This window comes from Phoenix dactylifera, chromosome 7, assembly GCF_051530095.1.
Source record: "Phoenix dactylifera cultivar Ajwa chromosome 7, Ajwa_hap1_PhDact_Kaust_v1.1, whole genome shotgun sequence".
Lineage (NCBI taxonomy): Eukaryota > Viridiplantae > Streptophyta > Magnoliopsida > Arecales > Arecaceae > Phoenix > Phoenix dactylifera.
This window is the reverse complement of record NC_143196.1, coordinates 22,308,246-22,334,837: the sequence shown is the minus strand read 5'-3', so window position 1 is coordinate 22,334,837 and position 26,592 is coordinate 22,308,246. Positions and strand designations below refer to the sequence as shown.

The following is a 26,592-nucleotide window of genomic DNA, read 5'->3' as shown; positions in this document are numbered from 1 at the left end:
GTCGAGGTTGGCACCGACCCGGACCGTGCGGTCCGGGCGGCCTTCTTCGAGGGGAACTTCGATTACGCCCTCAGCCGGCTCCCCGTGCCGCAAGGCCACTTCGTCTCTGGCGTCAAGTGACTCGACGCTTAGGGCCTCCATGGGCTTCTTCCCTTTGAGAGTTGCTAGGAAACACTGCCGTGCGGTCGGCTGGTCACCTCGGACCTCTCCAATCCCGGCCGCCGTGGGGAACCGCATGAGCAAATGGTAGGTAGAAACCACCACGCGAAGGGCGTTCAGTCCGGGTCGTCCGAGGATAGCGTTGTAGGCCGAGGGGACACGGACGACCAAGAACCCGAGCCGCACCGTGGCTTCTGCGGGTGCAATGCCCGCAGTCACAGGCAGCTCGATGACACCTTCGGCCGAGATAGCGTCTCCAGTGAATCCTATGAGGGGGGTGGATGTTTTGTGCAACAATTGTCGGGACAAGCCCATCTTTTGGAAGGCCTCGTAATACAAAATATCAGCTGAGCTTCCACTATCCACAAGAACACGCCTTACATCATAGTCCGCCATAGTGAGAGAGATCACCATGGCGTCATCGTGGGGAGTCTGAACCCCCTTTACATCTTCATCACAAAAAGTGATTACATTTCCGACCCGCTGCCTCTTCGCGACGGCCACTCCTGATACTTCCGCCGAGCCCCCTGTGTTCCTCACGGGCCGAGAGCAGCCCCCAGTGATGGTGTGGATCACTCCCGCAACGGGTCGATTCTGCTCCCGAGGCTCCTGAGGGGCCGGGTCGGCTGGACGCGGATCTGCGGGGGGACGTCGGTCGTTTACATATCGACCGAGACGCCCTCGGCGAATGAGAGCCTCGATCTCATCCCGAAGCTGGAAGCAGTCTTCGGTATCGTGGCCGTGGTCTCGGTGGTATTCACAGTACGCCCGAGAAGGCTTCCTCCCAGGGATCTTCTTCATCTGCCTCGGGACCGGGAGGTCCTCCCGCCCCTTGACCTCCATGAGGATCTGGGCCCGGGGGGCCAGGAGTGGGGTGTACCGGTTGAAGCGTCGGTGCGGAGAACGAGGGCGTATGGCGCCGTGGTTCCTTGCTGGTGACGGGCTTCTGCGCCGGCGTTGAGGCGTCGGGCTCCTCCTCTGGGGTGCCTCTTTTCGCCTTTTCTTCCCGGGCTTTAGAGGGGCCTCGGCGGCCTCCTTGTTCCGGTGGGAGGCTGCCTCCTCGGCGTCTGCATACTGGTTTGCCCGAGACAACAGCTCCGGGAAGCTCCGCGGCACGCGTTTGTCCAGGGAGAAGGTGAGCCTGCCCTTCCGGAAGCCTCGCTTCAGGGCTGAGAGAGCCACCTCCTGGCTCAAATTCCGGACCTCCAGTGTTGCCTTGTTGAAGCGGGTGAGATAATCCCGCAGGCTCTCTCCCTCGTTCTGCCGGACATCGAAGAGGGAGTCGGAGACCAGTCTTCGCCGGCTACTGACGGCGAAATGGCTGATGAAGAGACGGGCGAACTGGTGGAAGGACTGGATGGAATTAGCCTCCAGGCCGGCGAACCACGCCCTTGCCGGGCCGCGGAGGGTCGCCGGGAAGGCCTTGCAGAGGAGAGGATCCGATGCTCCATGGAGGAGCATAAGAGTCCTGAAACTCTCCACGTGGTCTCGTGGGTCCGCCGCCCCGTCGTAGGGTTCGATCGCCGGCATTTTGAACCCCGGCGGGTTTAGGGTCCGCAGGATCCTTGAGGCAAGCGCCGGCTGGGAGGAGATCTCCAAGTCGGCGAAGGAATCTTTGGAGTGGCCCTTCAGGACCTGGAGCTGTCTGTGGAGATCGTCCACCCGCCGGTCCAGGGAGCGCGACCGGTGGGTGGGAGACAAGGAGCGGCGCGAGGGGGACCGACTGGAGTGCGGGCCCCTCGAGGACTGGGGTGTCTGAGAACGCGCCCGGGTCCGCCTCTCGTACCCCGCGCAGCTCCGATGAGAAGGCCCTGGCAGAATGGACCGCACTCGAGAATCCTCCTCGCGCCGGCGCTCCTCTCCATGGGAGAGGAAGGAGCGCGGGTTGTGAGGAAGAGGCGAGTGCTCGGGGAGCAGCGGCTCCTGAGCCCGCTGCGGCACCCGAGAGATCACACCCTGTAGATTCTGCACTGCCTCCGCGAGGGTGCGAACCTGCTGGGCTAGCTGGTCGAACTGAGCAGGTTCGACCGTCTGAATGGGAGGAGAAGCGGTGGAATGCTGCTGAGAGTGTGTTGGGGACGCAGCAGCCTCCCGGCCAGAGGCGCGAGAGGCTCCGCGACCGGAAGCATTGGAAGCTCCGCGACCACCTCGCCGTGCCATTACGATCGTTCTGAGATTCGGGCCCTTCCTCTAGCGCCAACTGTTGCGGGATTTTCACCCCGGCAACAGCCTTAGTCCCAACCGAGCCGAGCAGAAAGAGACCGCGTCCCCCACGAGGTATTGTCCGCTTTGGGCGCTCCGGTCCGCGCGTCCAGCGCTGACGGAGGGAGACGTTTCCGGCCCGCGCGTCCAGCGCTGACGGGGGGATTGCCCTCACGGTTTTGTCCCACAAAAGGGCCCTCGTGAGGAAAAGGCTTCGCCCTCCTCATTATAAGGCACGGAACCTTTCCGCTCTAGCCGATGTGGGACTAAATTCAAGGCCCCCTCCCCCCCCCCACAACAATATCCAATACTTATTTATTTTTATTTAAAATCAGACAAACATCTCGATGTAGTAATGTGGATCCAACTTATACATGAAAAGCATGCCCCATATATATGTTAACTATAGAAATTTTTTACAGCCAAAATTGTAGGGAATTTGTGCTCTAGATCATCGTAATAGTGGATCCTTTTTAGGGATTAATCGAGAAACTATTAGCTACAGTTTCTCTTACGAAAATAAGGAAAAGCTTCTTCAGAAGGTTTCTATCATTTAAAACGATCGACCACCTTTTTTTTTTCTTTTTTCTTTAAAATAGACAAGTTTAAGGTACGTGGCTGCACACATTTCATCCTATGTGCAACTTCCCTGACATGCATAAAAAATGTGGATCTCAGAGCTATTCTTATGCTACAAGAAAATGGGGCATTAGCGATGCATTTTGTGGCCATTACCGACGCTTTCACGCGTCAGTAAAACGGCTTCCAACGCTTTCCAAAGCATCGGTAAAGCATCCCCTATATAAGAGTGGAAAAAATATTTTCCGACGCTTTCAGAAGCTTCGGGACGTAGCAACACTTTACCGATCCTTTTAGCATCGGTACTTTCCGGCAATTTAGCGACGCTTTATAGCATCGCTAATTGATATCTCTTCGTGATTTTAACGACGCTTTAAAGCATCGTTAGGGTTTTTTTTTATAATAAAAGTGTAGATAGGGAAACACAACTCAATGAGAGGGGAGAAATAGGCCTGGAAAAGGAGAGGGGAAACACAACATATCTCTTGTATGATGTGCTTGCTGATTGGATTGTGGTTGACATACCTGTAGCCTTCTATTTTCAAAAGCGCACCTGTAGCCTTGTGGATTCAGTGGCCAGAACTAGACCCACTCATGGAGGGGATGAGCATAGAGTTTGAGGAAAGCTCTTGCCTCACTGATACCATTCTTTGAGCTTGCGGAACATCAGTGAGGCGAGAGCTTGCGGAACATTATACTAGAAATAGCATTAGAATATGTCCTAAACCACCAAGTTTGATGTTTCTTGTCAGGGAAAAGATGGTGCAATGCACGGCTGAATGCAGGAGAGTGGCCTTGCATCTGATGGATGCGATGCTGGAAAGCCTGGGATTGGGTCAGGCATACCAGAATGACAAACTTGACGGACTGCAACCTATTGTTGTCAACAACTACGGTTTTTTAACCATCCTGCTTTCCAGGCTTGCCCAAGGAGTCAAGGAGAAGCCCCACGAGAGTCCATACTTCAGGAGGACCACATGCACATGTTTGCGATAGGGATTTGAAAGCTGAGGGAAATTTGGAGTATAAGGAAAGGCTGGGAAAGCGGTGCGAGATTATTATTATTATTATTTTTTTTTGAGAGAGAGAGAGAGGAAGACATGGAGGAGGTGTCACGCTGTTGTGTTTTTTTTTTCCCATCTTAAATAATTGTTTAGTGTAAACAAGTCTTGGCCAAAGCAAGTGGTACGGGATTTTTTTTTTTTTTTTGAGAGAGAGGAAGAGATGGAGGAGGTGCCACGCTATTGTGTTTTTTTTTTCCCATCTTAAATAATTATTTAGTGTAAATAAGTCTTGGCGAAAGCAAGTGGTACGGGATTTTTTTTTTTTTTTTTTTGAGAGAGAGAAAGAGATGGAGGAGATGTCACGCCATTGTGCTTTCTTTTCTTTTTCCCATCTTAATAATTGTTTAGTGTAAACAGGTCTTGGCCAAAGTAGAAGAGGCCAGTAGGCCACCGCTAGCGTGGATGGGGCCTGCGGGCATTCTTGCCAAGACCTTAAATTAATATTAAATCTGCAAAAATTTGAAAATGATATTGGATCTGCAAAATGAAAAGGAGTGTGTTTTTTATGCAATATCCTCAAAAAGCATTACTTGCTTTCTAGCATTATACAGTAAACTTGCCAACTGAAGGAAGAGTACAAATTCTTGAGAGAACAACAAGATAAACATTTCTGCGGGAGAAAGAGCCCATATGGCGGACCTGCAGCGATCACTAGCCTCCCACCAATCCTTGTTGCACCAGCAGAAAATTTTTTGGAGACAGAAATCCAAAATTCAGTGGGTCAAGAATGGCGATCGGAACACTAGTTTTTTTCGCTGATCGACAATCATTAGAAGGCAAAGGAATATGATCTGCTCCTTGAGGGTTGGGGCGGGCCACCGTTTGGAGGAGGGTTCGGCAGTTAGACAGGTATTATTTGAGTTTTTCAGGTCTAGATGGACTGAGGATGGGGGGATATTTGAGACGGGGCTACTTCCCTAGTCGGAGATCAGAGTGGATGAGTCAGAGAATATAGCCTTGATTCGGCCAGTGTCAGACACGGAGGTGCAGGAGGCGATTTGGGGTCTTGCAAAGGACAAGGCCCCTGGACCGGATGGCTTCCCACCATTCTCCTTCCGTAGATATTGGTGTAGTATTCGGAGGGCAGTGGTGGAGGCAGTACAGTTTTACTTTAGCCGAGCTGGAATGGCAGATGATTGGAAGGTCACCTTCATCACATTGATACCGAAGCGTCTTGATGCTTCGGAGCCGAGTCACTACAGATTCATTAGTTTGTGCACTACCTTGTATAAGGTGGTGGCGAGGATCATAGTGGGGAGGATGAAGAACCTATTGATCTAGCAAGATGCTTTGTAAAATATTTAAATCACATAAAAAAAGAAATCTAACAATTATAATAAAAAAGTTGTAAGAAAAAATCTGGCCTGTGAGGTGTGAGAGGCACGCCAAGAGATGCGCTGTCCTAAAGCCGTTGTTGCCTCCCCACGTTTAGGTATTGGCGGTCAGCGACGGCTCCAAAATACAACCCAAACGGCTCACAGCGGGCCTAATCTATAGTGCACGTCTGTAGTAGGCAGATTACCTAGTCTATATCGGTTGCCCAAAATATAAAATAATATAAAAAATTATAAAAGAGAGAATGGTGGTAGAGAGAAACAATGAGAGCAAGAAGAAGACTCCTGTATTGTATATATGTTGTTAGATGCAAGGAATGGCTCCTTTATAGGCCTTTTGCAATTCAACCATAACGGTTGAATACTTATGGCCTCATTAAGGCCATAATGAGAGATAATGGGAAGTTTTGAAACTTCCAAATGGAATTGAAATACTTAAAGGTTGCAACAACTCTTTTACAAATTTGGGGGTTACAAATCTTTTAATTTATACCTCTTTAAAACTTTTCAAAATTCATTGAAATTCCAACAGTCCCCACAAGTTTCAAAACTTTATAAAATCATATACATATATATATATATATATAGAAATTTGGGCAACTTTATACTATGCAATGGGTGCAGGTGTCTTCCGGACTTGAACCTCCACTTAGTATTGACAGTTCTAACCTGAAGGATCATAGTGAACTAAGTCTTGAACTAGACCCTTTGGATCAGATTTTAATATGCCACACACATAGTATTGATATAGACTTGGTGCGGGTTAGCGCTATTTATGGCCATGCACTGAATCTTGATTCTCATGAGAGTTATTAGAGAACAGCTCAATTCTCACAGTCGCGGCCTCACGACAACTCTCATTTAGGTGAGTCCTCCAAGAATACATGTGACCTGTATCCTGCAGGAGTATGCCTGCCTCGGGCTCATTCAGGGTAACACCCTTCCTTAACGTCACATATCAAAGCACTATTGCCATAGGGATGAGCAGGAGACTCTCTCCTTAAAAGTAGTGCTGAAATGAGTCATGCAATATGGATTGTTTCTACCCATTGAACCTTCTTCATGGGATCTCCAATCACAAAGGTTGGGTTACCTCCCTAGGTGACTCCCTTATGGGCTTAAGCCCATCCCCCTCGACAAGTCAATGACAGCTCTCTTAGAAAGAGCTTTGGTCAGCTGATCAGCTATATTTTTCTCAGACTTTACAAATTCCAAAGACACAATATTCTTATTCAATAGGCTTTTAACTGATTTATACCTCACTTGCAAATGCCTATTCATTTTCTTATTGGTATGTGCTTGCCTTACTAACTCTATTACTGCCTTACTATCACAATGTATGGAAATGGCAGGTATGGGTTTGTTAACTAAAGGCATGTCAAGCATCAAGTTCTTAATCCACTCAGCCTCAGAGCAAGTTGTATCTAAAGCTATAAGTTCTGACTCCATAGTACTGCGAGAGATAATAGTTTGTTTCTTAGATCCCCAAGATATTGCTGCTCCACCCAAAAGAAATACATACCCTGAAGTGGACTTTACATTCATATTGTCTGTTATCCAATTCGCATCACTATACCCTTCAACTACATTCGGAAATCCCTTATAACACAATGAGTATTCCAAGGTTCCTCTAAGATATTTAAAGACTCTCTCTAAAGCAACCCAATGATCTTTGCTAGGATTATGAGTATATCTACTAAGTCTCCCAACAGCATATGCTATATCAGGCCTAGTTTTATTTGCTATGTATAACAATGATCCAATGATTTGTGAGTACTTCAGTTGAGATACTGGTTCACCATTATTTTTCTTCAAATGCACATTTAGATCATATGGTATTGATATAGATTTACAATCAAAACAATTAAACTTTTTTAACATCCTTTCTATTGTACTGGTTTGATTAAGAATAATTCCATCAGGTGTTCTTTCCAACTTCATTCCTAAAATTACATAAGCTTCTCATAAATCCTTCATGTCAAACTTTCTAGAAAGATAAGACTTAACATCATTTACTATCTCCAAATTTGTCCCAAATATTAATATATCATCAACATAAAGACATAAGATCACATGTTCTCCATTATTCTCTTTGTAGTACACACACTTATCATATTCATTAATCTTAAAGTCATATTCTAAGATTACTTTATCAAACTTCTCATGCCATTGCTTAGGAGCTTGTTTTAAACCATACAAGGATTTAACTAACTTACAGACCTTATGTTCTTGACCTTTAACTACAATACCTTCAGGTTGCTCCATATATATCTCTTCATTTATGTCTCCATTTAGAAAGGCAGTCTTAACATCCATTTGATGAATCACTAGATTATGCACTGATGCTAAGGCAACTAAAATTCTAATCGTAGTTATCCTAGATACAGGTGAATATGTATCAAAGTAATCTATTCCTTCCTTTTGTGTAAAACCTTTAGCCACTAGTCTGGCTTTGTACTTGTCTATGGTTCCATCAGGTTTTAACTTCTTCTTGAACACCCATTTACACCCAATAGCTTTATTTCCAGGAGGTAAATTAGTTAACTCCCAAGTGATATTTTGAATAATAGACTCTATCTCACTTTGTATAGCTTCCTTCCAAAATGGAGCATCTAAAGAAGACATAGCTTCCTTATAGGTAGTAGGATCTCCTTCTGTTAAAAAGGTATAAAATTCGTCTTCAAAATTTTTCTCTATTCTAGACCTTTTACTCCTTCTTAACTCTAATTGTGTTTCTGGTTCCTTAGATGCACTTGTACTATTGGAAGGTTTATCATTAGTAGATGATTTATCTATTACTTTGTGTGAAATTTTATTTTTATAAGAAAATATATCTTCAAAATAGGTAGCATCTCTAGATTCTATAACTGTGTTATTTGAAATTTCACTAATCTCAGAGTTTATAACTAAGAATCTATTGGCACTAGTATTTTGAGCATACCCTATAAAGACAGCATCTATAGTTTTAGGCCCTATCTTCTTTCGCTTAGGCTCAGGGATTGCTACTTTAGCTAAACACCCCCACACTTTCAAGATTTTAAGATTAGGTGTTCTTTTCTTCCAAATTTCGTAAGGGGTCTTATCATTATCTTTCACAGTTACACTATTCAATATGAAACATGCAGTAAGAATTGCTTCTCCCCACAAATTCTCAGGTAGTCCAGAACTTATCAACATCGCATTAACCATATCTATTAAAGTTCTATTCTTTCTTTCAGCTACTCCATTAGATTGAGGAGAGTATGGCGGAGTTATTTTATGTACTATTCCATATTCCTCACAGAAGATGCTAAAATTAGTAAGGGTATACTCACCTCCTCTGTCGGATCTGAGTTTCTTAATCTTTCTTTCTAATTGATTCTCTACTTCGGTCTTATAAATCTTGAATTTATTAAATACCTCATCTTTAGTTTTTATTAAGTACATATAGCAGAATTTTGCACAATCGTCTATAAAAGTCACAAAATACTTATTTCCTGCTCTAGTAGGTAGTCTGTTCGAATCACATACATCACTATGTATAAGCTCTAAGAGTTGAGTGTTTCTTTCTACAGACTTATAAGGCCTTTTAGGTTGTTTGGCTTGTACACACACTTCACATTTATGTTGAAGTTTAGATTGGACTTAGGGACTAAGTTTAGATCCATCATTCTTTTAATTTTCTTTAAGTGTACATGTCCCAATCGTTCATGCCATACATTAGAAGATTCAACATTGAAAACACTTGAAGAGATAACTTTAACTTCTGAAAGTACATTTAATTTAAACAACCCCTCACTAATAAATCCTTTCCCAACAAATACATTATTTTTTGAAATTACAACTTTATTGGATTCCATAACAACCTTGTATCCTTGTTGGACTAAGGATGACCCACTAACTAAATTTCTTCTGATTTCTGGAACATGTCGCACTCCTTTCAAAGTTAAGATCTTTCCAGATGTCATCTTCAAATCTATGTCTCCAACTCCAAGCACACGTGCAACAGAGTCATTACCTAATGTTACACTTCCTCCACTTGATTTCTGATAAGTTTTAAAATAACCATAATCAAAACAAATATGTACATTAGCTCCAGAATCTAACCACCAATCTTTATTTCCATAAGTAAAATTAATAGAAGAAGAACTAAAGTTATACCTAAAGGATGGCTCGGCTGAATTCTCTTGATCCATCAACATATAGACTTGGGCCCTTGGATCTCTTTGATAGTGATTTGACTTGGGCTTGGGCTTATACTCCTCAGTCTTTTTGAAGAAGCAATCTTTCGCCATATGATTAGTTCTCCCACAAACAAAGCATAGCCTTTTCTCACTTCCTTTGCCCTTGAATGTTTTATTATTATTATTATTACGGTATTGGAAGTTTTGGTTTTGGTTAGAACGATTGTGGAACCTATTATTTTTCTTGAAGTTCTTACCCCTATGTTAGAAATTATTTCTTTTGTAAAAATTCTTAGTATTATTTTCCTAGGTTCACCTTAGGAGTCTTTTCATCCTCTTTCTTAGTATTGGCTCTATGTTTTTCCTCAACTCTAAGAGAGTTTATGACTTGAGTTAAGGTTAACTCTCCTTGTTTATGCCTAAGGGTCCTAGCAAAATCATTCCAAGATGATGGCAGCTTATCTATAAGACAGGAGACTTTAAAATCTTCACTAAATTTGGTTTTCTTTTTCTCAACTCCTCTCAGAAGTTCTTGATACTCATGAATTTGATCTCCTACTAGTTTATTGTCTACCATTTTATAACTATTAAAATTTGAGACAGTAAACCGATCAATGCCAGCATCTATCATCCCATATTCAGCCTCTAAAGCATCCCAAAGTTCTTTTGCACTTGAGGTAGTGGCATGATACACATCATAAAGGTGGTCAGACAAAGCACTAAGTATTCTATTATAGCAGTGGTACTCTACTTGCTCATTAGTTATTCGAAAAGGTAACTCTTGATTAGACTGTGGTTCCTCTATTGCAGATACAAGTTCTAACACAGTCAACCAATATTTAAGTTGTCTTTGCCACCTACGAAAATTTTGTCCACTAAATTTTTCAGGCTTAATACTATTAGCTTCTTCCATATTTGCCATTCTAAATTTTAAACTCTAAGTTTTTTAAAGTTTAAAAGAGCAGCAGAGTATTCAACTGTGAGGAAAAATAATAACAATAACGTCACTAATGAATAAATTTAAACAAGATGTTCCTAAGAGTATCTCTTAATAATATACTATGTAACAATAACTTTACTAATAATTGTAAAGAAAAACAACTCCAATGTCACCAATTAGATTTAATACTTATATCTTTACCAAAAATATTTTTTTTTAAAAAAAAATAGAACAGTAAACTTTTTTTTATATTAAATAGTAAACTGTTTTTTTTTTAACAGTAAATTGTTTTCTTTGATTAAATAGTAAACTGTTTTTTTATTAAACAGTAAACTGTTTTTTTATTAAAACAGTAAATTGTTTTTTTTTAAATTAAACAGTAAACTGTTTTTGTTAAAACAGTAAACCGTTTTTTTTAATTAAAACAGTAAACTGTTTTTTTTAATTAAACAGTAAACTGTTTTTTTAATTAAAACAGTAAACTGTTTTTTTTTTAATTAAACAGTAAACTGTTTTTTTGTTAAAACAGCAAACTGTTTTTTGTTAAAACAGTAAACTGTTTTTTTTTAACAGTAAATTGTTTTCTTTGATTAAACAGTAAACTATTTTTTTTCTATTAAACAGTAAACTGTTTTTTTATTAAAACAGTAAACTGTTTTTTTTTTGATTAAACAGTAAACTGTTTTTTGTTAAAACAGTAAACTGTTTTCTTTTTTTTTTAACAGTAAATTGTTTTCTTTGATTAAACAGTAAACTGTTTTTTTATTAAACAGTAAACTGTTTTTTTATTAAAACAGTAAACTATTTTTTTTAATTAAACAGTAAACTATTTTTTTAATTAAACAGTAAACTATTTTTTTGTTAAAACAGTAAACTGTTTTTTTGTTAAAACAGTAAACTGTAAACTGTTTTTTTATTAAAACAGTAAACTGTTTTTTTAACTAAACAGTAAACTGTTTTTTTTTTATTAAACAGTAAACTGTTTTGTGTTAAAACAGTAAACTGTTTTTTTATTTGATTAAAACAGTAAGCTATTTTTTTTAATTAAACAGTAAACTGTTCTCTTTAATTAAGCAGTAAACTGTTTTTTTTTATTAAACTGTAAACTGTTTTTTTATTAAAACTGTAATCTGTTTTCTTGATCAAAACAGTAAACTTTTTTTATTAAAATAGTAAAACAGTAAACTGTTTTTTTAAATTAAACAGTAAACTGTTTTTGTTAAAACAGTAAATTACATATATATATATATATTTAAATTATACAGTAAACTATTTTTTTAATTAAACAGTTTAATATTAAAATTGAGAATCTAAAGCTAAACTATATATATATTATTATTTAAAGTGTATCCAATAGATTTCTATCAAAGATGAACAAAAACAGTATTCAACAATGCATCTTGCAGAATATATAAACATATAGATGGAACAATATAACAACGGCTTTAGAATGTTGATCTAGCAAGATGCTTTGTAAAATATTTAAATCACATAAAAAAGAAAATCTAACAATTATAATAAAACAGTTGTAACAAAATATCTGGCCTGTGAGGTGTGAGAGGCACGCCAAGAGACGCACTGTCCTAAAGCCGTTGTTGCCTCCCCACGTGCAGGTATTGGCGGTCAGCGACGGCTCCAAGATACAACCCAAACGGCTCACAGCGGGCCAAATCTACAGTGCACGTCTGTAGTAGGCAGATTACCTAGTCTATATCGGTTGCCCAAAATATAAAATAATATAGAAAATTATAAAAGAGAGAATGGTGGTAGAGAGAAACAATGAGAACAAGAAGAAGACTCTTGTATTGTATATATGTTGTTAAATGCAAGGAATGGCTCCTTTATAGGCCTTTTGCAATTCAACCATAACGGTTGAATACTTATGGCCTCATTAAGGCCATAATGAGAGATAATGGGAAGTTTTGAAACTTCCAAATGGAATTGAAATACTTAAAGGTTGCAACAACTCTTTTACAAATTTGGGGGTTGCAAATCTTTTAATTTACACCTCATTAAAACTTTTCAAAATTCATTGAAATTCCAACAGAACCTGCTGCCATAGATCATTAGTCAGGAGCAGGGAGCCTTTGTGGGGGAGAGGAGCATCTCAGACAACATCTGCTGGCCCAGGAGATGATGGGGGATTTGCAGCGAGCCTCGAGGAGGCGATGTTTGATGGCAATGAAATTAGATATGGGCGTGCCTATGACCGGATCCGGTGGGACTTCCTATGGCGGGCACTAGAGAGCTTTGGATTCCACCAGGTTTGGATTGGCTGGATTCTAGGATGTGTGCAGGGGCCTAGCTTCTCCATTTTGGTCAACGGCACACCATCGCCCTTCTTTCGTGTTACTATGGGCTGCGCCAGGGATGTCCTCTGTCCCCATTTCTATTTATTATTTGCTCTGATGTACTTTCCCGGGCTTTGCATGCTTCTTGTGGGAATCGGGAGCTGGCACCCTACAGTCCAGCCCCGGGTGCCCAACCTATTTCTCACTTGTTATTTGCAGATGACTGCCTCCTACTTGCTAGGGCGAGGATGTCGGATGCCAGAGCCCTCCAGGGCATGCTGACAGAGTATTGTGTGATGTCCGGAAAGAGGGTTAATCTACATAAGTCCGCCATCTTTTTCAGCCCTAGCACTGAGGGGAGGGTGCACTGAGAGATCAGGGCGACTCTGAGGATACAGGAGCAGACGGGGGCCCTAGTGTATCTTGGGGTTCTCATCACAGGGAGGAGGTTACGGGTGGCAGAGTGCTCTATCTTACTGAAGAGGGTGCGGAGCAGATTAGAGGGATGGAGGGCATCATCACTTTCTATGATGGGAAGATTGACGTTGATCAGGTCGGCTCTATGTTCCATGCCTATTTATTTGATGGCTCACACAGCGGTGCCGAAGACTGTGCTGGTGGGGATTGAGCGGCTTATGCGGAGCTTTCTTTGGGGCTCCTACCGCGGGGGGCATGGGATACATCTGGTGGCTTGGGAGAGAGTGTGTTTACCACTGCGGGAGGGTGGGTTGGGGGTGCAGTCACTCTTGGTGCGATGCGAGGCCCTCTTGGCACGGAGGGCGGTACAGTTTGTCTTGGAGCCGCACGGTCACTGGAGCTAGGTTATGATAGCCAGGTACGGTCGAGCGGGTCTCGAGGGCCAGGCAATAGCCCGACGGAGGAGATCCTTTATGTGGCGAGAGATTGGGAGGTATGTGCCTGTGGCCCTGGCGCATTCGAGGTGGCTGATCGGCGACGGACGGAGTATTGATGTGATGGAGGACCTATGGGTGGATGCAATTCCCTTGAGACTATGGCCGACGACTCTCAGTACTGCAGCGGGGGAGGGACTCCGAGTTTCTGATCTGCTCCGGCTGGAAGAGGCGGAGTGGGATAGCGACAGGCTGGGCCAGCTGTTTGGAGAGCATCTAGTAGAGCGGGTTCGGTCGATTCCCCTTCCGGGATAAGCAGGTCCAAATGTCAAGGTCTGGAGCACCACCTATCGAGCGAGCATTGGGATTGGTGGGATTGCCTGGCTTCTTCAGCCAGGCTCACAGCCGGGCCTAAACTATGGCTGGGTGTGGAGGTTTGGGCTACACCAGAGGATTGCTCTCTTCCTCTGGGAGCGGTTGCCGACATGCTCAATGTTGTGTAGACGAGGTATGAGCCTTTCCCCCTTATGTTCGGACTGCGGGGTGGATGAGTCGGTGGATCATGTTCTATTCCACTGCGTATGGGCGAGAGGTGTTTGGAGTTTGACTGGGATCCCGGGGGACACCTGGAGTGGGAGGGATTCCTTCCTGGAGGAGGTTCGGATTTGGGCTGGTGCTCCTCAGATGCGGGGATTGGCTATCAGGGCGTCTTGTACAGCATACCAAATATGGCTAGCCAAGAACGCCCGGGTGTTTGGTGAGCGCCGGCTGTCCCTACGATTTGTGATGGAGCGGGCTTGCGCTCAGGCTGCAGAGATTATCCAGGTAGAGCCAGCTCATAGATCTTTGATAGCTCGGGACATCTGGAGCTCCCACATTGCTTCGGCAGCTCCACATAGGGTATTCTTTACCTGGGAGACCCCACCCCCGAGTTTCCTCAAGATCAATTTTGATGGCTCTGTCTTAGATGGTGGCAGGAGAGGAGGGGCCGGATTCATTGTTAGGGGCCCGAGTTCTGATGTGGTGGCAGCAGGGGACCGTCAGATTTTTGATATTTCTGTTCCAGGGGCAGAGTTGCGAGCGGCCTGGATGGGCCTGTCTTATGCGCGGCGGGTACTCCGGGGGAGCTCGATTTTTTTGGAGGGTGACTCGGCCACGGTGATTAACTGGATCCGTAGGGGCCCGGGTAGTCATGGATGTGCTCATCCCTTGCTTCGCAATATTTGGATGATGGTGAGAAAGAGGGTTACATTACAGGCCATGCATGTATATTGTGAGGCCAATGGGGCGGCCGATTAGGTGGCTGCATATGTAGCGAGCCACTCAGGAGGCATCCTATGGGCTAAGGAGAGAGAGATGTCCGGAGCACTTCGGAATATTTTGTATTCTAACTCTTTAGGGTGTATTCGTATCTGTGATATATGAAATGCCCGTTTTAGCAAAAAGAAAAAAGAAAAAAAACAAAGAGCCCATCATAGTATCTTCGGAACTTGAAAAGAAAATATTTGATAAATTCTACTTCAAAGAGCATAACAAAATAAAATCTAGGATGAATAAGAAGCTTCCAGCCCATATTAGTCATCTCGAACAACATACGCTGCTCTCCATCAGATCTGTCATTTCCTCTTTCCAATAATATATATAATACGGCAAAAGAAAAATCAATCTTGATAGAGGAAAGAAATCATGCGTTCCATCTCCTTCAAAGCCTTCTCCCCTGTAGGATTCTGGAGATGGAACACATGTTCCTCCCCCTCCGACTCCATCAGCTCCACCTTCCCTCCCCACCCGCTCCCCTTCAACCCCTCGTAGTACGCCCTCCCTCTCTCCCTCAAGAAATCCCTCTCCGCCACGCTCACCAGCACCCGCTCGCACCCCAACCCCTCCATCCCCTCCCCCCTTAGCGGATCCACAAGCGGATCCTCCAACCCCTTCTTCCACCCGCACACGAACCCCCACGTGCTCTCCATCCTCTCCCTCACCCGCGGATCCCTGCTCTCCATCCCCACCGGCTCCTTCCCGCAGAAGTACGGATGGATCAACACCAGCCCTCTGATCCTCATCCCACCCCTCAGCTCCTCCGCCCCGGCCCGCACCGCCATGTTGTGGGCGATGTTGGCCCCGGCGCTGTCGCCGGCCAAGAAGACACGGTCGAAGTCGCCGTGTTCGGAGAGCCAGGGCTCGGGTCCGCCGGCGCCGCTGCCGTGGGAGGCGACCCACCTGGCGGCCGCCCAGGCGTCGTCGTAGGCGGCGGGGAGCGGGTGCTCCGGCGCGAGGCGGTACTCGACGGAGACGGCGAGGACGTGGGCCCGGGCGACGAGAGCGTTGAGGTAGTGGTGGTAGGTCGGGGAGAAGGCGGACTCGATAACGAAGGCGCCTCCGTGGATGTAGATGAGGATGGGGAACTTCTTGCTGCTGATCGTGTTGGTGGGGAGGTAGAGGCGGGCGGAGACGCCGATGGAGGGGTCGATATTGACGTCTTTGGAGGCGACGCCGGTGGCGGGATCGACGGAGGCGGGGACGACATCGGTGCCAAGGAGGCGCTCGATTCGGCCGCTCTTGTAGAGGCGGAGGAACGGGGAGAAGTCGAATTGGATTTCGGTGTCGGGATCCATTGGGGAAGGAGATGGAGAGGAGGGGAGAGGAAGAGGTGGGCCGAGTAGGAATATTTTCGTTGAGAGCTCTGCATCTACCAGCTGGTTTATATTGATAGGTTATTAGCTGTAGGCAGTATGAAAATGGTAGGTGGAAAGCAATCTTTTTCTTGTCAGACTGGGACCAGAAGAATTACACTGGTCACACACTTCCGTCAGGGTGGGAGAGAAGACTAGTTAACTACGAAAAAGAAGAAAAATGGTCAAAACAATGGACATTGTGGCTAAGGTGACTGCAGCTCGCTCGTTGTACTATTTACAGATACTATTTACGGCATTATCAGGGACAATGATTTGGGCCCATTATACATTCATAGAGCCAGGAGATGTTGATTTTGTAACTCCACATTTGATCAATCCATGGTCTTTTGATAACAAATTCTTGGAGTTGCTTCAATCCTCTGTTACCATGTTGCAAAAGGGTTGTTCATGTGCACGTAACAAGGTGCAGCGTTACCCTCCTTTTAGTGGATAAAAAATGCCCGTAGTCCTGCAAAATTAGGGTACTTTTGGTTTTGAGAGAACTGTGAAGCTAGAGTGTTTACTCAAGCTGTCGTGGAAGATTAAAAAAATTATACCATTAGATTCAAAAATTTATGTAAATAATTCATCAAAAGTTTCTTAGTATCCAAATTAGGTTTCATTTTTTTTTAACTTTGTTAAATGGAACTTTTGAATTTATACAGACATTTTAATACAATTATACAAGCATAGAAGGGTTCAATATGTTCATTGACAGAGGAAAGGACATTTTTTTTCATAATATAAATATCTTGTTTCACCAAAAATAGAAAAAATTATAGTGGAGTAATGCCCCGAGATCTGATCTTGGTACCTATAAAAACCTCTTTATGAAAGAGCTATCATTAAGGATGAAAGAGGGCCAGATTATATTTAATCTTATTTGTTGACCCAAGAGAATGATTTTAATGATTATAAAATAGCTAAGTAGATTACTAATGCTTGTGAATTTTGAAGCAGTTTAAGTTTACTATCAGAAAATAAGCGTATAGTGATGGAAAACTAGTGACGGCCCGTTATCAGTCACTATTTGTGACGGATTAATGACAGACAGGAATTTGGTCACCGTGATGTGAACTTAGTGACAAATTAGTGACAGATCAGTCATAGAATATACAAGTAGAGTGGGCGTCAAAACTTAGTGACTACCGTAGTGACGGGGTATTTGTCACAAAACTGGTAACCGAAATTGCAACTAGACAGTGACAAATTTAGCCATCACAAAAATCGTAATCCAAGTGCTTATAAATTTTTAAAAGTTTATTTTTGGCAGTGACGAGTTTTTGACAGAAATTTCTGTCACCAAATTTAATTTTTAATTTCAAAAATATTAAAAATATTATTTTTGAGTAATTATAAATTAAAAAAAGATAATAAGAGGAAAATTCAAAATAAAACTAAGTATGCCTGCCACCCCCCCCCCCCCCCCCCCCCCAAAAAAAAAAAAAAAAAAAAATCCTTTCGATAGCCCAAATTCCAATCACTTTCCAGAAAACCCAAATCCCTTCTTCTCATTCCCAAATCCCATGGCCACAAACGATGACCCATTTGTACCCCTAGTGATTAATGGCAGTAAACTGTTTCGAATGCTCCGCCTAAGGCTGAAAACGGATCGGATTTTATCCGACCGTATCCGTTTCCGTATTTGATTTGGATTGGATTCGGATATTGTTTTCTTTATCCGATTGGATCCAGATATGGATCCGGATAGTTAATTCAAAAATATTTCGAATACGGATACGGATACGGATAGATCTATTTTTTCGAATTCGAATTCAGATATCTAATTAAATAATTGATCAAAGAATTAACATTGCAGGTGCATCTATCTACACATATAAACAAGTGTGCCTATTTATAATGAACATAATGTGCAAGATTATTCTAATTTTTTTGGCATATTAAGTCGCCTTTATTGGGTAAATTTTTGCACTGCATCATGAATCACAAATGCATTTATAGTCTTCCTAAAAGATCCTTGTCTCTATTTTCTAAGGACTGTAGGAGACAAGCCTCTTAAATCGTGTTTTGTTCCCTAAGAGGGATTTTTGTATCCTATATATTTTTAATATTCATCCCTGTTACCTACTTATCTTATCAGATATAGGAACATAGATCTCCTGCTGTCCTTTACTATAATGGTATCTGCATTGCTTCTTCTGTAATAGCAATACACATAATTATTTTGTTGAATGGTGTAATGATGTTGAATGACAATGTCATTAGTTTGTTATCATTTACATGTGCTTGAGTAAATATCACATGAACAATTACATTATAGTGACTATTTTTTGGGTCCTTTTAAACAGCATTTTTCCCAGAATTGAGGTTTTATGTAATGAGATAGTATATATTGGTTAAGTATTTCTTTTTGACAGAGATAATATATATACTGGTTAAGTATTTCTTTTTGACAGAGATTATCTGGGTGGCATGTAAGAAGGTTGAGTAGGGAGGGTTTATCAGGCCATTTACAATTAGGTCTTGCTAAGATTCATAATGTCCTTAATGAGACTAGGGAGGGTTTATCAGGCCATATAAATTTAGTCCTGTCGACATTCATAATATCCTTGATGAAATTAACCCAGATGTTCCTTGTGTGCTAGAAAATTGACAGGTGGGACACAAAGTAATACTGTATGCATTTTCTCATTGTTCATTGGTAAGGAATTTAGAAAACTTCAGTAGAAACCAAAGTCAACTGAATGATTATATTGCTTTGGAATGAACATAAAACTGAGCTTATTTCACTGACAGATGCTGCCCCAGATGCATTTATTTGTATTTTTTATAGATTTTGAAAGTTTGTCAGGGTCCTCAGAGATTTGGATCCTTTACTGCCTTTTCATTTTAATCCAATCCAATTATTCGTATCTACTATTGATGTTAGTCTTACCGCTATTTTAGTGTTTGCTGCCGCTTAAATCTCTGTTGGGAATGGCCAGCAATCCGCAGTCTTCTGGGACACAGGTAGCATATATTACTCTACAACATCCTTTTGCCATTTTATGGTGTACCGTCGTGTTAACCTGAATGAATTTGTTTGATTTTTCTTTGTTGTTCTTTTTTCCATTGCTTGAATATAATGTGTTTTTTTTTTTTTTTTTTTGTAAAAGCCCCTTAGGCCTGCAGTGGTGGGTTCCACAGGTCCACCTCAAAATTTTGGTCCACCAATGGAAGGATATATGGATAAGAGAAGTGAAGCTGTCATTGGTAAGTATAAATTTTTTTATGATTTATAAATATTATTGAGCTTGCTTATGTTTATCTCTTGTTTGATCCATCATAATGTTTTTCTCTTCTTTCAAATCAACTGGCAGACAAAGTATTCAGCTGAATACTCCAAAAAATATGGTGATCGATGCCTCCACATCAGATGCTCCACCACATGATTATAACTTGTGGTTTGAGGCAACTGGTGTCCCAACCCATAGCCATGTCTATGGCTTTAGTCCCCTAGAGGATCTCACTGGAATTATTAGGCAATCATCATCCTCTTCCACCTCTACAAGCCAAGCTCCAGAGCTGTACATGCGTGAAGACCTTCTAGGTATTCTTGAGCACGAAAAGAAAAAACAGCAAAAGGAGGTTCTTCAAAAGATGAGAGAAGAGATTGGCTTTGGACCAAGGCATGCAGATCAGGGGAGTAATGGTAATTCTGGTTCTGCTGATCATGCTTCATTATGATTGCTTTTGCCTTAGATGATAGGTCTTTGTATTGCTAGAAGGAATGAAATCTCTGTTGATCTCTATGACATACTTTTGGACTTTAATTTTGATGGATTTAGGACATGTTGATGCCTATTTTGAATGACATGTTAAATAACTTTTGCGTAATATTGAATGCCTTTGCTACTAATGATATTATTATTATTATTATTATTATGAGCCAATCAATGTACCAAATGTACCAGATTATTGGAATATGATCAGTGACCAAATTTGGTTACTGAATTGTTTACCAAGAATTGTGACAAGAAGCCATAAACTTAGTGACAGAATTTTGGTTACTAAAAATTGATTTTGCTCAGTGCATTGTGACAAATTAGTGATGGTAACTTTGGGACCATGTTTGTGACGACTAAATCTATCACTGAAGGTTGTGACAGATCAATGACCAAACTATTAGTTAATTTTTTATTTTGTTTTAGGTCCTATTGCATATGTTGTTTATGATTTTGATTATCCTGTTATGTCGAATAGCTATTCTATCTCAGTTGAAGACTCAAACAAATCAACATCACATCATATATTCTGATAAGGTAGATAAATATGACATATAGTTTTAAAAAATTACTTTATTATCTTTTTATATATGTTCAAACTATTATACTAATACCATCATTTTTATTGTAGGGTGATTGGAGCATTGAAAATCACATGATGTTATTATATTAAATTGAACCATTCTGCTTAATAGTTTATGATATTTTTCTAAAGATAACTATGTTTATTGGATGAATTTAAAGTTTATCTTTGAATTAGATTAACTATGGTGGATGGTGGTTGTGTTTTTGATACTATTTATATATACATTTAATTCCTTGGTCTTTAATATTGGATTTTATAAATCTAAAATAGTATTATAGTTTTACTTATAATAATTGTGTCATTATGATGAAATCCAAATATAGGAGCTCTAGTGAGGAAGTAAGCATATATTTATTATTTTTTTAAATGATTATTGTTTAGGAATATTCATGCATCTTAATTGACTTTCTTATTTTCTCATATTTGTATGTAGGTCCTTCTATTATGAGTATGGATAAGAATGCATTCATGTTAGGTGGTCATTCGAATTCTAAATATAAGATGCATATTATTTTTTTTTAAATATCGTATAGTTTAATTAAATAAAATTAAATATAAGCTAAGTTTTGGATTATGATTATATATCTTTCTTGTAAGAAATATTAAATAAAATTATAATTTTTTAATTAATTAAAGTATGTCATTGTATTTATTATTTTTAAATTTTTACTTTTAATAAAGTTTAGCTTCTTGCCTTTAATGAATGCTTGCTAAAATTGTAATTTTTTATTGAATATATCCTTTATGATAATATCATTATTTTTAGTTTTTATTATTGAATTCTTGCGTTTAATGAAGTTTTTTTATTTTGATTATGGCTTCTTGCTTCAATTAATGCTTGTTAAAATTATATTTTTTAATTGAATCTATCCCTTATAAGCACGTTACTATTGCTGATTTTTATCATTGACTTTTGTTCAAAATCTAATTAATATCCAAAATAGTATTCGATTTATATCTATATTCGTATAATATATATATATATATATATATATATATATATATATATATATATATATATATATATATATATATATATATATATATATATATATATATATATATATATGCTTAACATCCAATTTGTATCTGTTACGGGGGAACTCAGCCACCATGCCCCACGTGACCGGCACGCGCGCCCTAGAAGATTACAGCTGCCCCTTGATCCAGTAACCCGACCCCGAGTCGGATATCTTCGGCCTCGCAGCCCGACCCCGAGTCGGCTGCCCCTTGATCCAGTAACCCGACCCCGAGTCGGATATCTTCGGCCTCGCAGCCCGACCCCGAGTCGGCTGCCCCTTGATCCAGTAACCCGACTCCGAGTCGGATATCTTCGGCCTCGCAGCCCGACCCCGAGTCGGCTGCCCCTTGATCCAGCAATCCGACCCCGAGTCGGCAATCTCTCGACAACGACAGGCTGTTCCCCTGAAGCACGCCGCGACCCTCTGCTCCACTACTCCCTGCAACGGTCGTATCCGGCGCTGCTCCACGATCTCCTGTAACAGCCGTACAAAGCGGAGCTCCACTACGCCCTGTCATGGCCGTACCCAGCGCTACCCCACGACGCCCTGTAACGGCCATGTCAGTGGCAACTCCATCGTGCCACACGATGACCAACCCCCCAGAAGGACCCCCCAGCCTGGTATATATGCGGCTGGGGGGAGAAGGGGGGAGGTAAGCAAGAACTTCCAGTGCATTCTCTTACTTGCTACAGTTATCTCTCCTTCTCCTCCAATCTCCTCTGACTTGATCATCGGAGGGCCCCCACTACCCCAGTGGTGGTGCGAGGCTTGCTTGCAGGTTACCCGGTGGAAGGTGGAGCGCAATCAACACCAACCAAGGCAACTCAAACGGAACCCCGTTCACACCGCTGTGCCAATCGTTCTCGGTTTGGACCACCAGCAACAGTTGGCGCTAGAGGAAGGGCCCGAATCTCAGAGCGATCATAATGGCACGGCGAGGTGGTCGTGGAGCTTCCAATGCTTCCGGTCGCGGGGCCTCTCGCGCCTCCGGCCGGGAGGCCGCTGCGTCTCCAACACATTCTCAGCAACACTCCACCGTTCCACCTCCCATTCAGATGGTCGAAGCCGCTCGGTTCGACCAGTTAGCCCAGCAGGTTCGCACCCTCGCGGAGGCAGTGCAGAACCTGCAGGGTGTGATGTCTCGGGCGCCGCAGCGGGCCCAGGAGCCGCTGCTCCCTGAGCGCTCACCTGTCCTCCTCAACCCGCGCTCCTTCCTCTCCCATGGGGAAGAGCGCCGGCGCGAGGAAGATTCTCGAGCACGGTCCATCCTGCCGGGACCTTCCCATCGGAGCTGCGCGGGGTACGAGAGGCGGGCCCGGGCGCGTTCCCAGACCCCCCAGTCCTCCAGGAACCCGCGCTCCAGTCGATCCCCCACACGCCGCTCCTTGTCTTCCACCCACCGGTCGCGCTCCCTGGACCGGCGGGTGGACGATCTCCACAGGCAACTCCAGGTCCTGAAGGGCCACTCCAAAGATCCCTTCGCCGATTTGGAGATCTCCTCCCAGCCGGCGCTTGCCTCGAGGATCCTGCGGACCCCAAATCCGCCGGGGTTCAAAATGCCGGCGATCGAGCCCTACGACGGGGCGGCGGACCCGCGAGATCACGTCGAGAGTTTCAGGACCCTTATGCTCCTCCACGGAGCATCAGATCCTCTCCTCTGCAAGGCCTTCCCGGCGACCCTCCGTGGCCCGGCAAGGGCGTGGTTCGCCGGCCTGGAGGCTAACTCAATCCAGTCCTTCGACCAGTTTACTCGCCTCTTCATCACCCATTTCGCCGTCAGTAGCCGGCGGCGACTGGTCTCTGACTCCCTCTTTGATGTCCGGCAAAACGAGGGAGAAAGCCTGCGGGATTATCTTACCCGCTTCAACAAGGCTACCCTGGAAGTCCGGAACCTGAGCCAGGAGGTGGCTCTTTCAGCCCTGAAGCGTGGCTTCCGAAAGGGCAGACTCACCTTCTCCTTGGACAAACGCCTGCCGCGGAGTTTTCCGGAGCTGTTGTCCCGGGCGAACTAGTATGCCGACGCCGAGGAAGCGGCCGCCCACCGGAGCAAGGAGGCCGCTGAGATCCCTCCAAAGCTCGGGAAGAAAAGGCGAAAAGAGGCACCCCAGAGGAGGAGCCCGACGCCCCAGCGTCGGCGCAGAAGCCCGTCGCCGGCGAGGAACCACGGTGCCCCACGCCCTCATTCTCTGCCCCGACGTTTCAACCGGTACACTCCTCTCCTGACTCCCCGGGCCCAGATCCTCATGGAGATCAAGGGGCGGGAGAACCTTCCGGTCCCGAGACAGATGAAGAAGATCCCTGGGAGGAGGCCCTCTCGGGCGTACTGTGAGTACCACCGGGACCACGGCCACGACACCGAAGACTGCTTTCAGCTTCAGGACGAGATCGAGGCTCTCATCCGCCGAGGGCGTCTCGGTCGATATGTGAACGACCGACGTCCCCCCGCAGACCCGCGTCCGGCCGACCCGGCCCCTCAGGAGCCTCGGAAGCAGAATCGACCCGTCGCGGGCGTGATCCACACCATCACTGGGGGCTGCCCCCGACCCGAAAGGAATGCAGGGGGCTCGACTGAGGCGTCCGGAGCAACAGTCGTCGCAAAGAGGCAGAGGGTCGGAAATATAATCACTTTTTGTGATGAAGATGTAAAGGGGGTTCAGACCCCCCACGATGACGCCATGGTGATCTCCCTCACTATGGCGAACTATGATGTAAGGCGCGTTCTTGTGGATAGTGGAAGCTCAGCTGATATTTTGTTTTACGAGGCCTTCCAAAAGATGAGCTTGTCTCGACAATTGTTGCACAAAACATCCACCCCCCTCATAGGATTCACTGGAGACGCTATCTCGGCCGAAGGTGTCGTTGAGCTGCCTGTGACTGCGGGCGTTGCACCCGCAGAAGCCACGGTGCGGCTCGGGTTCTTGGTCGTCCGTATTCCCTCGGCCTACAACGCTATCCTCGGACGACCCGGGCTGAACGCCCTTCGCGCGGTGGTCTCTACGTACCACTTGCTCATGCGGTTCCCCACGGCGGCCGGGATTGGAGAGGTCCGAGGTGACCAACCGACCGCAAGGCAATGTTTCCTAGCAACTCTCAAAGGGAAGAAGCCCGTAGAAGCCTTAAGCGTCGAGTCCCTCGACGCCAGAGACGAGGTGGCCTTGCGGCACGGGGAGCCGACCGAGGGTGTGATCGAAGTTCCCCTCGAGGAAGGTCACCCGGACAGGACGATCCGGGTCGGCGCCAATCTCGACCCGGGAGCTCGGGCCCGGTTGGTGGAATTCCTCCGAGCCAATGTCGATGTGTTTGCCTGGTCGGCGGCCGATGTACCTGGGATCGACTCGGAGGTCATTTCTCACGCCCTCAACGTCGACCCGACCCACCGACCGGTAAAACAGAAGAAGAGACACTGTGCCCCGGATCGGATCCGAGTGGTCGATCAGGAGGTAGACAAGCTCTTGGAGGCAGGATTCATAAGGGAGGTCAGCTACCCCGAATGGCTGGCAAACGTCGTACTTGTCCGGAAGGCGAGCGGAAAGTGGAGGATGTGCGTCGACTACACCGACCTGAACAAGGCATGCCCCAAGGATAGCTTTCCGCTTCCGCGGATAGACCAACTGGTCGACGCGACTTCCGGATATCAGCTGCTGTCTTTCATGGACGCCTTCTCCGGCTACAACCAGATAATGATGGCTCCACAGGACGAGGAGAAAACTGCCTTTATAACAGACCAGGGGCTGTACTGTTACAAGGTAATGCCCTTCGGTCTGAAGAATGCTGGCGCCACTTACCAGCGCCTCGTCAACAAAATCTTCAAAGAGCAAATCGGCCGGAACATGGAGGTGTACGTGGACGATATGCTGGTGAAGAGCCGCCATGCAGACCAGCACATCGCAGATCTGGAGGAGACTTTCGCCACCCTGCGGAAGTTTCGCATGAAGCTGAACCCAGCGAAGTGCGCCTTTGGCGCTTCGGCCGGGAGGTTCCTCGGTTTCATTGTCAACCAGCGGGGGATCGAAGCCAACCCGGACAAAATCAAGGCTATCCAAGATATGTCCCCTCCGACCAAAGTGAAGGAGGTTCAGGAGCTCGCTGGGAGGGTCGCCGCGCTCGGACGATTTGTGGCAAAGTCGGCCGAACGCTGCCAACCTTTTTTCAAGGTGTTGAAACGCCCGAAAGACTTTCTCTGGACGGCCGAATGTCAAGCAGCATTCGACCAGCTCAAAGAATACTTGGCGTCTCCTCCCCTGCTGTCCAAGCCGCAAGGAGGGGAGATGCTCTACCTCTATCTGGCGGTCTCCCCAACCGCAGTCAGTGCGGTACTGGTTCGGGAAGAGGCAAAGCTCCAGAAGCCTGTGTACTACATCAGCCGGGTCCTACGGGATGCCGAGACGCGGTATACGAAGGCTGAAAAGATCGCCTTCGCGCTGCTGACCGCGACCAGGAGGCTTCGCCCCTATTTCCAGGCCCATTCTGTCACCATCTTAACCGATCAACCACTACGGCAGATCCTCAGCAATCCTGAGAATGCGGGACGGCTGGTGAAGTGGGCAATAGAACTTGGTGAGTTCGACATCCGCTACCAGCCTCGACCCGCCATCAAGGTCCAGGTGCTCGCAGACTTCCTCGCTGAGTGCACGATGCAGGAGGTGGAACCTAGACCGCCGGAAATGCCCAGCCTCGACCTTCCGATCTGGACGCTTCACATCGATGGATCGTCGAACCCAGAAGGTGGAGGGGCCGGGCTGGTCCTTACCAGTCCTGATGGAGTGATAGCCGAGTATGCCTTGAGGTTCGGATTTCCGGTGACCAACAACGAGGCGGAGTACGAGGCCCTAGTCACGGGACTCAAACTCACCAAGGAGCTCGGCATCCGGCGCCTGAAGGTCTTCACCGACTCCCAGCTGGTGGTCGGGCAGGTCCGTGGGGAGTTCGAGGCCCGGAACCCGACCATACAGAATTACGTCCGGAAGGTGCAAGCACTCATTCCCGACCTCGGCAGTGTCG

At 44.7% G+C, this 26,592-nt stretch overlaps 1 protein-coding gene and 1 pseudogene across 2 annotated transcripts; one reads left to right on the top strand and one right to left on the bottom strand.

The window, feature by feature from the left end:
- Nucleotides 1-14,093: 14,093 nt before the first annotated feature.
- LOC149753174 (uncharacterized) lies at nucleotides 14,094-14,882 on the top strand. Its single transcript, XM_089924061.1, has one exon. It carries the CDS (start codon nucleotides 14,094-14,096, stop codon nucleotides 14,880-14,882), a length of 789 nt encoding a protein of 262 aa, XP_089780187.1.
- Nucleotides 14,883-15,065: 183 nt separating this feature from the next.
- On the bottom strand, nucleotides 15,066-16,575 carry LOC103717079 (tuliposide A-converting enzyme 2, chloroplastic pseudogene; annotated as a pseudogene). Its single transcript, XR_015967386.2, has one exon. The product of XR_015967386.2 is annotated as a tuliposide A-converting enzyme 2, chloroplastic pseudogene (transcript).
- Between the last annotated feature and the right edge of the window lie 10,017 nt (nucleotides 16,576-26,592).

What these genes read in the sequence shown, in the direction of transcription:
- LOC149753174 (XM_089924061.1), top strand. Translation starts at nt 14,094, where the DNA reads ATGAGCCTTTCCCCCTTATGTTCGGACTGCGGGGTGGATGAGTCGGTG.